The following is a 16,831-nucleotide window of genomic DNA, read 5'->3' as shown; positions in this document are numbered from 1 at the left end:
GTACAGGAGGTGGTCAGGGTCTACACGCATTCTACAGGAGTAGGTGATCAGGGACTGCGTACATTCTAGAGGAGGTGGTCAGGGACTGCTCACATTCTAAAAGAGGTGATCAGGGACTGCTCACATTGTACAGGAGGTGGTCAGGGACTGCACACATTGTACAGGAGGTGGTCAGGGACTTCACACATTCTAGAGGGGGTGGTCAGGGACTGCTCACATTCTAAAAGAGGTGGTCAGGCACTGCACACATTCGACAGGAGGAGGTGATCAGGGACTGCACACATTCTAGGGGAGGTGATCAGGGACTGCACACATTCTAGGGGAGGTGACCAGGGACTGCACAGATTCTAGGGGAGGTGATCAGGGACTGCACACATTCTAGGGGAGGTGACCAGGGACTGCACACATTCTACAGGTGATGGTCAGGGACTGCACACATTCTAGAGGAGGTGATCAGGGACTGCACACATTCTAGAGGAAGAGGTCAGGGACTGCACACATTCTAGAGGAAGAAGTCAGGGACTGCACACATTCTAAAGGAGACAGTCAGGGACTGCACACATTCTAGAGAAGGTGACCAGAGACTGCGTATATTCTACAGGATGAGGTGACCAGGGACTGCACACATTCTACAGATGACGGTCAGGGACTGCACACATTCTAGAGGAGGTGATCAGGGACTGCACACATTCTAGAGGTGGTGGTCAGGGACTGCACACATTCTAGGGGAGGTGATCAGGGACTGCACACATTCTAGGGGAGGTGACCAGGGACTGCACACATTCTAGAGGAGGTGGTCAGGGACTGTACACATTCTAGGGGAGGTGACCAGGGACTGCACACATTCTAGGGGAGGTGGTCAGGGACTGCACACATTCTAGAGGAGCTGGTCAGGGACTGCACACATTCTAGGGGAAGTGACCAGGGACTGCACACATTCTAGGGGAGCTGGTCAGGGACTGCATAGGGATAACAGTGCAGTCTTGGTAGATAGAGATCATTACTCAGTTATAAAGCAACAAACGAAACATTTGGAGACATAAACTTCCCAGCATTTCTATAACACAGCAGTGCCTGGGCCCTGTCACAGAACCACTCATAAATCTTCCCCGGGGGACACTCCCTGCCACCCATACAGAGTCTCCTATATACTCTTCTTGCAGCTCCTAAGAAAATGCTGAATTCTGTTCTTTGGTTATAACTGGGAAGCATACTGGACCACTCAAATTTTGTTTCCAGAAGCACAGATGTGACATGTTGGCGCTAGAGTGCCACCATCTGCACAAACCAATCAATGGCAATAGACCGGTTGCGGTACATTTTGTTAAGGGATTATATTAAAGCCTCACGGTGTTGTTGCATATATCTACTGCCACCAATCAGCAGATATATGCAAAAACATTAAAAAAAGTTAACAAAAAGGTTATTACTTACCTCTGTCTCCGCCGCACACTCCCGTCCAAAGATCTGAAAATTCTCGGGAGGCCGCAAAGGATCATGGGGCAGGCGCAGTAGCAGATCCTCGGCCGGGAGACGAGGAGAGACAGAAGGTAAGTCAATGGAGGCAGCGTGCACCCGCCCAGACTCAGTGAGACAGGAAAAGACAGTCAGCGCTGGATCAGAGACCGGCACCAGTGCTGGAGGGATTCCTGAAAATTACATGAAAGAAGAAGATCGGATCAAGAGGCATCATTTAAGGTAATTTCTTACACCAGCAATGGGGGCGGGGGGGGGCTTTAATGCCTGACATCAAATTTGTGAATTAAGGGGGGGAGGTGATGTTCTAATAGGTGGTGACAAAAACACAACTCTGTTGCAATGTGAATCTTTTTGGATACATTCCCTGCAGATGGTGGCACTGAGGGGCCTTCACACCATGGTGTTACTTCTGTGCTTATGACCTGTGTAGCAGTGCGTGGCAATGCCAGGGTGTGTTTTGGCAATATAGTCACCCAGGTCTCTCAGCCATGGGGGGCGGAGCAGTTCCAGAAAGTGCAAACGTTTACTGGGAAAGAGCTGGCTTTGCAGTTCTTCCCAGGTTTTCCTGATTTGGCTTGGGTTCCTGGAACTGGGAGATTTCAAAGAGCATTGGGAGGGATGAAATCTCCATTCCTGGGTCCAGGCTTTATTGGCAGCCAGCACCTGATTGTGCACCTGTGTGCATCCCTCATGAGGAGGGTGCTGGAGTGTGTTCAGGGCTCCTGCTGGGAAGAGGGACAGGTGGTGTCTCGGAGTCAGGCGGACTCCACCCAGAAGGCTGTGTATGTGTTGGAGGCTGGAAGGCCTAGAGAGGCTGAGAGAGCCAGGCACCCAAGGTGTATGGGTGAGAAATCAAAGGCTGCTGAAAGCTGCTCAAAGTGCCCAGTGTATTCCTGAAGAGATCCTGTTGAGGAAAACAGTAAGGTCCTGGGACTGGGACACTGAACAGGATAACCTGTGAAGGGTGAGCATTGGTGAGCCCATATCTGTTATATGCTGCAGCAAGCTATTTATGTTGGACTTCCTTTACTGTCTGCCTTTTGAACAGAAAATAATGACGTTTTGTTAATGGAAAAGCCTGTGCGAGTGCTCTGTGAGCTCCCCAATATCACACCTGCTATGTTTTTGATTTATTTATTAATGTTTTCTTAATTTTTTTGTCACTTATGTCCTGCGGGATCCCCTTTTTTCCCACCTTCTCACTCTTTCTCAGCAATGTCACTGTGTAATTTGGCAAAGTAGTCACCCCTGACTCTTAAGGCCGTGACACGCTGCACGCAAAGCCGTGCAGAGCGAAGCAAAGCTATCCGGCACGGAGCTTTGCGTGCAGTTTGTGAGCGGAGTGCAGTCAGATGATTGACAGCACCTTCAGCCAATCGGCTCGTCCGTAACAACCTGCCAGCTGTCGCATCGCGACGCGCTGGTTTATACGCGTGAGCCGATTGGCTGAAGTTAAAATTGTTCATCTCGGCACGCTCAGCTCCGCGAGCTCTCGCAAGCTGAGGTGCCGAGCAGAAAATTACATGACACACTGCTCGCAAAGGCAGCGCGCCCCCGCTCTGCGCTGCTTCGCGTGCAGTGTGTCACGGCCTTTAGCCAGAGAGGCTGAGCGGTTCCAGAAAGCAAATACTTTTACCGGTAGAGAGCTGGTTTTGCAGTTCCTTCTAGGTTTTCTGGATTTGGCCTGGGATCCTGGAACTGGGAGATTTCAAAGAGAATTGGGAGGGATGCAATCTGCATTCCTGGGTCCAGGGCCGTCTTTGCCGCAGGGCAAAAGGGGTAGCTGCCCCGGGCCCCATAAGTTACAGGGGCCCACAGCAGCTGTCCCTTTCATCTGGAGCAGCAGGCAGGAGCAGCGACACCACTGGTAGCAGGGGCGGACTGGGCTGGGGACTAACAGCATGTTGACAGCCAGGACCGGCACTAGCTTAGCTTGAGGGAGGCGGTAATTGGCAGGTGATAGAGAAGAGCAGCCGAGACGGAACATCAGACGGTGAAGTTGCTTGTACATGCTGGGAGTGGCCGAAGCTGTGCTCTTCTCTGCCTGTTGTCTGCAGCTCCAAAAAGCGGAGCGCCTGGCTGGCAGAGGAGGATGATGTTGCTGGGAATGCAAAGGGGAGCGCGGCTTGGGGGAGGGAAGGAAGATGCTTGTTGTCCTGTTGAATGTATTGTTTTGCAGAGTCCTGTTTATTACATTAGAGTTCTGTTTATTACATTACAGAGTCCTGCACTTATTGCATTGCAGAGTCCCGAGTCCATTGCGTTGCAGACTCCCGAGTCCATTGCGTTATTACAATGAACCTTATATATATATAAATTATTTTTGAGTTTCTTTTGGTGGGAGATAATGTAGGTAGATACGGGGGTCTGGGTTGGGAAGTGGGGGGCAGGTGATGGAGGTGGGAGGGTTGTGGGGGCCCTTTAGCAAAATCTTACGGCCCAATTAATATTAAAGACGGCCTTGCCTGGGTCCATGGTTTATTAGTGGCCAGCACCTAATGATTGCACACCTGTTCATGACTCCACCTGGGAGACAGGATGACTACACCCAGGAGTCAGAGTGGAGTCCAGTGCAGCATGGAGCTGCAGATTGCATACCAAGTGTGCTGGTTAGCACGATACTGAGGCTGTCTGGAGGAAACAGACAGTGACCTGAGGATTGAGGCTGGAGCAGTAATGCTGCAAGAGAAAAGCCAAAAGGCTTGATGTGCATATCTTTGTGTTGCCAAGAGATGTTGAAGAACCCCTGCAAGGGTAACTGCATTGTTATATATACACACACAATGTTTTTTTCTGGCGGTACGCACCGGTATGCACCTACCACCAGCCCTTTAGTTTTTTTTTGCGGCAAACTTTATCACCCGCGCGGGGTGATGGCGCTTGTCTGTCGCCGTGTCCGTACACTTGCCATACAGACATGTGTCCATACGGCAAGTATGCAGACACAGCACCAGAAGACAAGCATCATCACCACACCCAGGGTGATGACACTTGTCTTTGGCGCCATTTACCACTGTAGCGTTCACCCCGAAAGAGCCGCCAGAACAACCTGGGTCATCACCAGTCTGTCTAGGGGTTTTTGGTCTTCAGCTGCCCTTCTAGTGCTCACAGAACTGACATCCAAGCCAAAAGTATAATGCTGAAGAACTTTTATTAACATCTTGACACTGGGGAGAGAGGGTATAGGGATCTCAGACATCCAGGGTAGCACAGACGTCGGCTCCAGACTCACCAGTCCCCTTTAGTATCTCAGTATAGATCCATTTGTAGCACAGCAAATAGGAATTTGAATAGCAGATGAGAAGGGATAAGCACAGATCCTCAACAGAAGAGACTCCAGACTCGCTCCTGAGGTCCGCTATGTTCCGGGCACCTCCAGTAGCCATTAGCTTCCCTGGTTCTCCTCCTCTGGCAACAGCACAGGTCTCCTCCATACGTGAGGCCTAGCCAAACACTTCCCGCACTCCAGCATCCCCACCCCCAGGCCTAATCTGGACAGCAACCCAACCTGCAATAATCCATGGCTGGTCCAAACTGAGCACATGGCAATTCCCTCGAGTGTATAAGCACTTAGCCAACATACAACACTGGTTTAGAGAACCCAGTGATTAGCTGGTGAACTGCACACACACTCACTGTGCCCCTCATTGGCTGTCCCACAATGCAGCAGAGTCGCACTCCACAGGCAGGCACAATCAATGCCAGAACACCTGGAATTAACCAGATAAATGCCAACTATAATTCAACCAGACTGTCATTACTACATTTCTAGTAGCTACCTCACAAAAAGTGATGAGGGCTACACCACCAAAAAGATGGCCAATGACAATAAACGTCATTGCTGGTGGCAATCTTGCACATGCAACCACAACCACAACAAAATGACCCCTGGCACTAAGGTTTATTGTTGGTGGCCATCATAGTTGTTGTAGCGGGGACGCACTGCGCATGCGCACATGGGCAGTGCATCCCTGCCCACAAAAAAGATGGCTTTAAGAAAAGCCAGAAAAGCTTTAAGTAAATCTATCACTTTTTTTAAGGTTTCAATAGAGTATGGAATAGTTATTCCCCTGTCAGTTTTTTTCCTGTATGTGTCCCTTTGGGAAGCTTTCTATACACTGCCTGTCCCATAGACAAAACAGGAAGTTATAAGAGATCTAATCAAAGTGAGGGAAATTCGCTCCTAAACAGTTGTCACCACAGGTATCCCCATTGGATGACCTACCCTCTATTTCTGTTGAGTAACATCCCAACATTTTGAATTTTTTCTCACTTTAAGTCCCAGTAACTATGGTTACCTGGACACATAGAGAGAGTGATTCTCCTTAACAGGAACCCAGACAGGGGTACTAACTTGAAAACCAAAATTTTAAAACCAAACTACTTTTAGAAACTTCTGTGAAAGATGTTCCCACTCCTCATAATTACTTATCCACGAGATTAGTGGTAGGCAGTCCTAGAAAGGTGGAGATCTACCTGAACAACATGGAAAATATCAAAGATATGCAGGGTGTATTTTTTTTTTTTCTCAAGAAGATAACCTGGCCCTATTAAAATATAAGCAAGACATGAAAAATTTGGGGTCAGTAGTAAGTAACAAAGAATTCAGAGTCAGGAGTAAGTAGCATAGAGTGCAGGGGTCAAGAATAAGTCATGCAGAGTGCAGAGGTCAATAGTAATGCAGAGTGCCAAGGTCAATAGTAAGTAAGGCAGAGTGCAAAGATCAATAGTAAGTAAGGCAGAGTGGAAAGGTCATTAATAAGGGAATGCAGAGTGTAGGGGTCAGGAGTAAGTATTGAAGATTTCTGAGGTCAGTAGTAAGTAATGCAGAGTGCAAAGGCCTATAGTAATGTAGAGTTCAGCGGTCAGTAGTAAGTAATGCATAGGTAAGTAGTAAGTAACGCAGAGTGTAGGGGTCAGGAGTAAGTATTGCAGAGTGCAGAGATCAGTAGTATGTAATGCAGAGTGCAGGGGTCAGTAGTATGTAACACAACGTTTAGAAGTCAGGATTAAGTAATATTAGAGTCTTGCAATGCCTCATATCGTTTCACAACAGCTGGAGTTGAAAGCTTACACATATAGAAAAGAGGAAGCATGAGACATCTATTGAAAAAGCGTTCAAGCTGTGGAGTGATGTCACCCCCCTGACTTTCACCCGAATTTATGATCAAACCTCTGATATCGAGATTTCATTTGAAGCACAAGGTTTGTTACTTAAAACTTAGTATTTGACCCTCTTTTGTATATATGGTTTTTTTTCTAGTTTTATTATATATATTTTTTTAATTTTAATTTTGTTTTAATACATTTTTGTTACAGGAATAAATATCATATAGTAGTTATATGATTAACTATTTCCTGACGTGCTCTTCTTTTTTCTTTTGATTAGGCTACTGCCGTTGGGGATTTAAAGCAAACATTTCCATTCCCCAAGCATGTACAATAAACATAGTGGTAACCTTTAAATCCATGAACTGTTCCAAATATACTTCTTATAACACTGTGACTACTAATGTGCAAACAATGTGCCTCATCTTTAACCACTCCCCCTGCTCACTGACATATGCAGAGAGCAATAAAACCTGATTGTCATGGAATGGTCAGTTTGGGCTGTGGCTAACAGTCAGGCTTCACCTTCTTTTTTTGTGTGAGAGGAAAAATGTTTGGTCCCCCATTGGGGAGTAACTGGGTCTTAGACATCAAGCTGGAGCAAAGTTTCTATTAAAAGATTGAATTTATCAATCAATCACAGCTCCAGGTGTAAGTGCAACTTTACTGCAGTGCAACGCATGTTATTGCAATACCGCACTGCCCTGGGACTTAACTGAATCTATCAATGTGAAAAAAATACATGTATTACAAATATATTATCCATATTAAAGAATCTATTAAACTTTTTAAAACGGAGGCTTAGCTGTTTACCGAGCATATTGGTACATACATCCTATGTACAAAAGTATTACAAACTATTTGTAGAAATGTGTGACATCCCATTCTGTGTGAGAGGAAAGATGTTGGTCTCCAAAGAGGAAATAATTGGGTCTCGAGGTTTTTGAGTTTTTGTTCACTGATCCATTCATGAGTTGTTCATAACACGAATAGCATTTGGCAGCAGTTTCTGTAAACATTAGCAAAGGAAAGAGTCACACCACACCAGAAGATATTAAAAAGTAAAGACAAGGCAGTAATCATTATTTGTATTCGCACAGGCCACGGTGACTTCTTCTCATTTGATGGTCCAGGAGGTACATTGGCACACGCTTATGCCCCGGGAGATAGAATAAGTGGTGATGCCCACTTTGATGAAGATGAAACATGGAAAACTACATCTCCTGGTAGCTTTCTGCATTCTCTTACCTGTGGTTTAATATCACCTCCAATAATCCAAAACAATACTCTAGAATGTCCGTAATGGATCACTATGATGGTGTGGAAAAAAGACCAATTACAGCTATCTTATCTCCCACCACCCTCCAGTTCATTACCACTTCCGACTCCTCTTTCCCAAGCATTCTTTCCCTAATTTTGTTTTACACATTTCTTATCTCAGCTGTCTTTAATCCAGTCACATGACACTCATAGTTCTCTTTCTCTTCTTCTATCCTCCAGTGGTGTAGGGTCCTGAATGCTACAGGAAATGGTGCTCATATTTCCATGTGGTACTTTTTTCTGCAGCATTCTTTTCTGCGCCTACGGTGCCTCTTCGTTGAACCCAAGCTCTTTGCAACCTGGAACTTAGGTGCATTCCCATACAGTTCCAGTGAGTTAAATGACATCTATTGTAATTCAACCGCCTTCCCGTGAGCCCAGGGTTCTATGGACCCACCCCTTAAGGATGAGCTCAGGTTGGATCTGAACCTGAGCTCATGCAAACCCAGAAGTTAGGCATCAGTGCACGACCAATCAATTGCGGCCACACGTAATCAAAGGAACAGGGTGACATCATTGACCTAATGTGGCCATATAAGGTCAATGTCATGACAATCTTGACACCCTGGCCTTACAGGAAGGGGGTTGAATGACAATGGATGTTATTCAACCGGGAATAGGATCAGCTTTGGACCTTGGAGAAGGACTTGTAGGGAAGCATTCGAGCATAGACTAGAGAGGGTGAGTACTACTTGGAAAACATTTTTTATACTGGAGAGGGATCTATGATAAAAATTTAGACTTGAGTACAAGCAAAACAAAAGGGACAATAAGTGGACATGTAAGTAAGAAACTCTCAGATGCTTGCTTGCATTTCCTCACCTGCTTTACAAAATGACAGCTGTCATCTGACTGGATGCCGTAGGTTATACAGGTAACCCACAGTAAGGGAAATTTATCAAAGCTGGAGAAGACAAAGTGTGGAGTTGTTGCCCAGGGCAACCAATCAACTTCTCTCAAGTTTGTTCAGTTAAGATTTTAAAATGGCAAAGAGAAGTTGATTGGTTGCTGTGCAAAGCTGTTCTAGGTTTTGTCTGCTCAAGTTTTGATAAATTCCCTTCAGTGTCTTTTATTCTAGTTTCTTCATGTTGTAATCCGCCACAATGTACAAAATACAGTTTGTGAATAGGCCCTAAAGTCCAACTCCACAATTTTTTTTTACCTTCATTCTCGCAAGATCCCTGAAACCTCCTCACTGAAGCCTCCCTCCACACCACTTTTTTTAATCTCTATATATACCTTAAGGGCCTATTCACACTTTTCTGTTTTTAAGCAGCAAAACTCTTGAATTTTCCTGCATAAAACACGTCAAGTAGAAATCCCATTCTTTTCTATGGCTGGTTCACATAAATGTGCTGCAGTTTGGCCTGAATGAGAAAGGGAAACTCTGTGGGCCAACTTACACCTAGACGTGTGCATTACCACTTGTACTGCATGCACACGGAACAGTATAAATCCAGCCTTACTTCTGCAATCTTGTGATGTCACAGGTCCTTCCTCAACTCTTCCAGTGGTGATGATGGGCAGTCCTTACTCCTCAACAGAAGTCCAGAAGTACTTTGAGCCCAGACTAGAGAGATGATGCATCCTCAGAGGATGTGTGCATGATGACCTGGGAGCACAGGAAGTGGGTTTAATGGTGCTTGGCATCATTCAATCTGGAAGAGGACGAGCACTAGATTGGAGAATAGTGACACAGCACTGGAGAGGAGGTGCATATTGCAGCAAGAGCAGTTCTTTACATCCTGCACTGCTGGGTCACTGATCTAAAAATACAATAAGAAAAGTGGACTTGAGCTTTAACTCCATTTTTGTTCTCTATCTTTGTACAAAAAAATTATCTCCGTGTTAGTTGTATGTAACTCATTTCTCTCCTGTATTTCTGTGAGAGGGACTTAGCTGACATTTAGCATAGTGCTACAGTGATGAATAAATCTCTTTGGTACAAGGAGATATAACTAGTTGTTGGCAGTGTCCTCATTTGCTAATGAGATGACGGGCAACATGGGCAACAAGAAGTTAAATCTCTCAGTAATCACCAGTGTAGCCCTAGACCTATTTGTTAGGGTTTTTGCACACTGCTGTGGAATATACGAAACCAAGTTTTCTCTCGTGCTCTTTATTTAAAGGTTATAACTTGTTCCTTGTCGCTGCCCATGAATTTGGCCATTCCCTTGGACTTGATCACAGTGCAGATTCAGATGCCTTGATGTTCCCAATCTACAAATATGTTGAGCCCGGTCAATTTCATCTTCATGCAGATGACATTAATGGAATTGTCTCCCTGTACGGTAAGATTTCTGGACAATGGAAAAGTATTGCTGTCGGGGTTCTCTGTATAATAAAGAAATCAATTCAGTGAAAGCCATCGAAATAATTTCAAATACCATACATGGGGACTGATGTATAAATGTTCCACCCAGAGTAAAGCATTTCCGCCATCTAGTGACCATACGAATATGCTGTGAGGAACGTTAATATATCAGCACCTTGGTCTCAGTTTAGCCAACATTGAAGTTCAGTGGCAGAATGATCACAGTTTACACAAAGATAACCCTGCAGTAGGCAAAGGAGTTTAATAGGGGTGGTTTAGGTATTTACAATGTTGCTGACTAAACAGTGATACAGCGGCTCCTCTTGACCCTAGTATCCAGCAGGTATAAAAAAAAAACGAGAAATCTAAGAACCTCTTATTTTGGTGATTTGGTGCAGTAAACTTGTCCGCGTCAGTAGGCTGTGATGTGCTTCTAAGAAAGGTTTCCCCCCCCCCCCCCCCCCAAAAAAACAAAACAAATTATAGGTATATAGAAATAAAATATACCTCCCCCAAAAACCTAAAACACTAAACCCCAGACATTAAACCTAAAACACTATAACTCCTAACCCTTTGTTTTTTTTAAATGATGTAGAAAAACTCCATAAAACACCCCTAAAAAAGACATGGGGGGGGCAGCAGCTAAAGAGCAACAGATGTTGTTTGCTGACACAAACAAAATGTAGTCCTAAAAAGGACTGTTGGGTCTCTGTATTGTGAACACAATGGGTGTTACACTGCAATGCAGTTCAGAGTATAGGAACACTGGAAAGCACAGTGAATACGGGGGGAAGAGGAAAGGAGGATTATACTCCAATCTCCCCATCCCACCACACTGCAATTCACTGTAATGTAACAGTGGCAATATACAGCACTGTGCAGCTCTATAGGTAGATTTACCAATCCCCATTATGGATCATATTATACCACCTGATCACAGTTTCAGGTCTGGCAAGACATTATGAGGTTCTGCGTTTGGCACTTAGGCAAACTTGCCCATAACTTCACCTGTCAGGCAAACAGCGAACACAGAACATTTGCGTGAATCCTCCACAGCCACAGACAAAAACCCCATCGCTGGACACCACTATTTCCTTTCTACAGTCAGTAATGGTAACAAGTGAAAAATGGTGTCATTCCAAGTAGTATGGTAACAAGTGGAAAGTGGTGTCATTTGTCTGGCCATCCCCTGTTGCAGAGCTGTGTAAATCTCAGAACTGGATGAACAGATATACTAGTTGAACAGTTCCCATATATGTATTTCTTCTGTGTATTTAGAAGAATTGCACTTTTTGTTTCCAGCACAGTGGCTCAGCGGTAAGCGCTTTGTAGCACTGGGAGCCCTCAGTTCAATTATCTGTGTGGAGTTGTTTTTTCTGTCCCCACCTCCAAATTGGCCCTGACATCTATAAATATAGCATGCATATTTAATAATTGGTTCAAATACATGCAGGCCAATCTGTATGTGTGTATATGTATGTATGTATATACTATGGGGTTTATTCACGAAGCTGGCGAGGGCAGCCGAGTGAATGACCGATCTGAAGTGAAGTGAGCCGAACACTGTTCGGCCATTTTACAGTAAAATAAAAACAAGTTAGAAAGTTAGACGGCATTTTTATTTACTTTATTTGTATTCATTTTATTAGATATCTATGGATCCAAGTTAACCAGGAATCTCAAGCGGAGCCTCTTTACATTGAGAGCAAAGGCCAGAGGTCACTAAACAACATTGAAGCCGCATATGAGTATTCAGATGATGAAAATGATCTGATTGTTCCTTCAAAGGTATTGTTAACACAGTGGCGGACCTAATAACCAAAGGGCCCTGGTGCAAGATTTTATCTTGGGCCCCCCTCCCAAGATGGGGGGGGAGGGGGGGCGCGGTGAGCGGATTACACTGGCCCCCGACCCCCCAGCAGTCTCTAATGTTGCAGTAGCGTTCTGGACTTACCTGAGACCCTGCAGAGCACACCATAGATCCTGCATAGCCCACCTGAGACTCTCTACGGTGGACTCTGCAGGGTTCCAGGTGGGCTGGGCTGGTCGTCGGGGTGCCTTTCCCTGTACCTCCTTCCAACTCTTCTTACCTGCTGCTGCTGGGGCCCGGCCCCCTCCACCCCCTCCCCTGTCACCTCTGCCATGCCGCCCCGGTACAGTTGATACCCATGTAAGAGGTCCCCCATGGGTATCGGCCAAACTGATCCATAGTGAATAGCCGAACATCATTTGGCTCATTTCACCTCGCCTGGTTTATTCACTCGGCTGCATTCGCCAGCTTTGTGAATAACCCCCCTATTGTCTTTGTTCCTTAAATGCAAACATTCATTAAATGATAATAAAATGTATCTAAAACCTAAACTTTTTTTTTTTTTTACAGGATTATTCACAAAAGGGTGAAGAGTTGGAGAAGGCAGGAGAAGAGAACAATCTAGGACAATATAGCTGATTTGGAAAAATTATTCAATTTAGCTCACTTTCCAGTTCAGCTATGTTGTCCTAGATTGTTCACTACTCCTGCCTCTTCCAAACTCTTTTGTGAATAACCCTGTTGGTTTTGGATGAAGTGGAGTTGAGGTATTAGTACCTGTTGGAACTTCTAGCACAGCCTCACGGAGAAACACAAGCACACAGTCTGATATGCATGCTGCACATGGCATGGCATACCTTATTCAATACAACAGAGTATCTACCATAGATATAACAGAACTTATAAACACTGCCATCTAGTGACCAAAATTATATACTGCAGGAGTTATTGCTATAAACACAATAATGTGTATTCTAACAGTACCTCTGTTGGGTATTGCTGTCTTCTTTCTGCTTCTCTGTCATTCTTGGTGACCACTGCCACTGGGACTGAAAGTGAAAAAAAATAAAAAATTGTCACCAGAACAGAAGTAAAGCAAATGTGCTTCCTCCTCCAGTTGAAATGACCCCTAATCCTAAATCACCAGTTAGTTGATGTATAGAAGCTTGTTTTTATCCTGTGCATACCTCCCAAAGTTCTGAGATATGAAAGAGGGATGCCTTTTAACACAAAGTGGAAGTACAGAGAACACACCCCTGCCATGTCCCCAGTTGCATGGGCCATAAAGCGTTCATAAGTGAGCAATGATTGACTGAACCCAATAGTGCGTTTTTACACTACTACTTCCTTTCTTGGCTTTTCCATATAACAGAGGCCATAATTTAGAGGTTGGATGACTTTAGAGTAGTATAATACTTTGTATAGTTACATGGTGCATTTTGTAATTTACTTTATTTTATTTAGATTATGTTTTTTTTTTTTATAAACTCTTGAAAACAGTTTACCCATAGCTCCCAACTATCCTTGATTTGGAGGGACTGTCCGTCTTTTTGCAACTAAATCCCTCTGTCCTTCTTTACTCCTCAGTTGTCTCTCTCTTTGTTTTGCTGCACAGATCTAATGTATCTAGACCAAAAACCTAAAGCATCAGATCAAAAAAAGTCACGACTGAGGAGTTGTTCCCTTCTCACTTGATCCCAGTTGATGCCAGCTTCTCCTGGACTCTTTCTGGGTCTGGCATTGTCTTTGTTCAAATGATCTGGTGACAGAGTCTCTTTATCCTGGGTCAATTGTTGCCTGGTGGTATGCACCTACTATATGTATCACATATATTTATAGAATATGATTAGACACGTTTTTAAAATTAGCTTTTAGAACAGAAGTCATATTCTAAGTAAATAATCAAACCCAACATTCATGTCTTCATAGGCAGGAAATACTGGATTATAAATGATGGTGATCTTGCAAAGGATTTGCCTAAGGACATTTCCCAGCTGGGCTTTCCTGACAGTATAAAGAAAATTGATGCTGCCGTCCACAATAAACGTACAGGAAAAACCTACTTCTTTAAAGGGGATAAATACTGGAGGTAAAACTAGTAATAAAACATAAACATTATACAAAATAATGAACTTATTGTTTGATTACAAATTGAACCCATATTGTTTACATACTATTAAAAAAAAAAAAATGATAAATGATCTTACTTGCAAGACTATTTACTAACAATGTTGGTCCAAAAAACATTATTTGGTAGCAAAACAATCTAACGCTAACAAACTATTCACTTATTTTTGTGTGGATGAGATATCTATTTGGCTCCCTACATATTTTGGGCCCATTCCCCCCTAAGTGAATTTAAAAGCAATTTGAAGCTTTACCAGGAGAGCTTTAACACTCGACACAAGGAATTCCATTATATTCAGTGGTGACCATTTATATTCAGTGGAGGTTGAACCTTATTGCTTGCAAAAAGTGCATGAGCTTCTTTTGGGGCAAAACCGCATGTTTTGGCCCAAACAGAGTTCAATGGGAGCACCTGAAAAATATGCATAACATGTTGGGAGATGTTTATTAATGCATTATCAGTCTGGGGCATCAAGCTATGGAAATTTAACATAGAGACTGGGGAGTTGTTCATTATGTGGCCTAGCTACAGGCTAATGCAGTGATATTTTAATTTTGAAATGTTTCTCTAGTTATGATGAAGAAAAGCAGAAAATGGATGCTGGATTTCCAAAACTAATGTCTACAGGTTTCCCTGGTATTGGAAAGAGAATTCTATCTGCTTTTGAAAAGAATGGTAAGTAATCACTATAAAGACAGTTTGTTTGGCTTCTTTTGGCAAATGCAGAATATAGGTTGTAAAGCAATTATAATCTTATCAATTGCTATCTGCAACCTACCTAGCAAAAGCCATGGTAAGCTTCTATGCCATAGGAACAGATGATGGAGCCCACACTGTAACCCCCTGCTCCTGTACTACTATATATAAAGCTAGCAATGGCACCGGCATTGAGGACAGGGGTTTGGGGTCAATTTTACTTTGAATATTTTTTTTAATATTCCAGATATATCTTAATCCATTAAAGGGTTGAGGGGACAGTATAGACAGCCAACATATTTGGGGGCTCATACAAATACCCCATTAATCAGGGCTTACTAAGGGAGAACATAAATCAGCACTGTTGTGGCTTGAAAATGTTTTTTTTTTCCATGTTTTGTCCAGTGTGTGAGAATGCATAGAACATTCTACAGCTGATTCGGCAGCCTATTCACCAGTTAATCACTTGTGTGTATAAAGCTTAGCTTAAGCTACTGAGGTTTGAAAATAACAGGCAACAGGAGGTAAGGACACATTTGGCCCAAGTGCTGAAAATTAGAATATAAAATATTAATATAGACTATTTCATATTCTTCTAATAAAACAAAATATTTTTCCCTGACCATAGTAAAGAAAGAAAGAAATATATATATAAAACCACTCTACTCTATAGTCAGTAGTGAGATTGACATTGCCCTGCTGTTGAATTGAAGTCTTATGAGTAAAGTACAAGCAACTTCTTCATGAAAAGTATATTCATGTTTTAAAGTAGGGGAACAGACAAAGTGTGTATAGGCCCTCAATAAGTATGGAGCTGCAGCTCCTCCTTCCCATCTGAAACTAACTCACCAATTTTAGAGACAGTCAGGCTTAGAGTCTTTATGATTTACAAGTGAAGTAAAGAGGGTACCCTGTCAAAGTGTCAAATATGATAGGTCAAATATCTTACAAGAAGAGGGATTGTCATTGTTAAACGCTCCTCTTGAGAATTCTAGTTTCCTGACTATCGTGCTAATGCCTTTGTTTCAATACTGTCTGAGTTGCTGACCTGAAAACAAGTAAAGAGATACGAAATGATGACACTTTCTCCTGTACAGCATGCATGCTCTGGGTATTGACTTAAAATGACTGAAGAGTCAGGCAACTAACATTTTCAGAAGGAGGCCAGCAATGGCAGCCCCCATACTTCTCTCATGACAGAGTCTCTTTACTGGGGTGCGTGAGGCCACCACAAGCCATACATCAATGTCTGACCTTAAATTTTGCACCCCTGACCATTTTACCGGGGTCTGATTTTTTAGGTTACATGCAATGCATTAGTGTCTGGCCTCAACTTTTGTACCCATGACCATTTTAATAGGGTCTGTTTTTTTTAGGTCAGCTGTAGGATTGTTTAAAATTAGAATTAATGTTCCTATATGTGCTAAATAGATTAGTTAAAATATGTGTATATTCCCTTACTTCTAGGAGACATTTATTTCTTGGATGGCCATCGTATGTACCAATTCAGTACTGCAAAGAACAGAGTCATACAGGTGTTCAAAAGAAACAGATGGTTCAAATGCCTGAAGAAAGAGAACAAATAAGATTCACAGCTGGGATTAATTCTTCAGATCTATGCATTTCTGAGTGCAACATGTATGTTAACACTTGAATATAATCATAAAAATATGCAGTACCATTTGGTGTTTGTATATTTAAATAAAGTGAAGCTCTGCTATTGTTTGAATTGGCTTTAATGCAGATTCTTACCTGCTTGTGGTGTTGAATGACTGGGTCTACCCACTATATTCACATTATTATATTAACCCCAATGTAGCAATAGCAGAAATATTGCAGAGAAATTAAGGGTGTCAATCAGGTAAGTTTTGTCCTTGTTGAAATGTAACCTTAAAGTACTGTATATGTAAACCCAAATGTTAGAACTCAGTCTTAACATGATAATGTAATTTCAAAAGTCAGTTCTAATATCTTG

At 43.1% G+C, this 16,831-nt stretch overlaps 1 protein-coding gene across 1 annotated transcript; it reads left to right on the top strand.

The window, feature by feature from the left end:
- Nucleotides 1–6,157: 6,157 nt before the first annotated feature.
- On the top strand, nucleotides 6,158–16,442 carry LOC108795958 (collagenase 3-like). Its single transcript, XM_018567321.1, has 7 exons — nucleotides 6,158–6,179; nucleotides 6,562–6,684; nucleotides 7,689–7,814; nucleotides 10,038–10,223; nucleotides 13,962–14,121; nucleotides 14,732–14,835; nucleotides 16,324–16,442. Exons 1-7 carry the CDS (start codon nucleotides 6,158–6,160, stop codon nucleotides 16,440–16,442), a joined length of 840 nt encoding a protein of 279 aa, XP_018422823.1.
- Nucleotides 16,443–16,831: the final 389 nt, after the last annotated feature.

Source organism: Nanorana parkeri, unplaced genomic scaffold (genome assembly GCF_000935625.1).
Source record: "Nanorana parkeri isolate BGI_ZX_2015 unplaced genomic scaffold, ASM93562v1 scaffold1029, whole genome shotgun sequence".
Lineage (NCBI taxonomy): Eukaryota > Metazoa > Chordata > Amphibia > Anura > Dicroglossidae > Nanorana > Nanorana parkeri.
The sequence above is the reverse complement of the archived record's forward strand: the minus strand, read 5'-3'. Positions and strand labels throughout refer to the sequence as shown.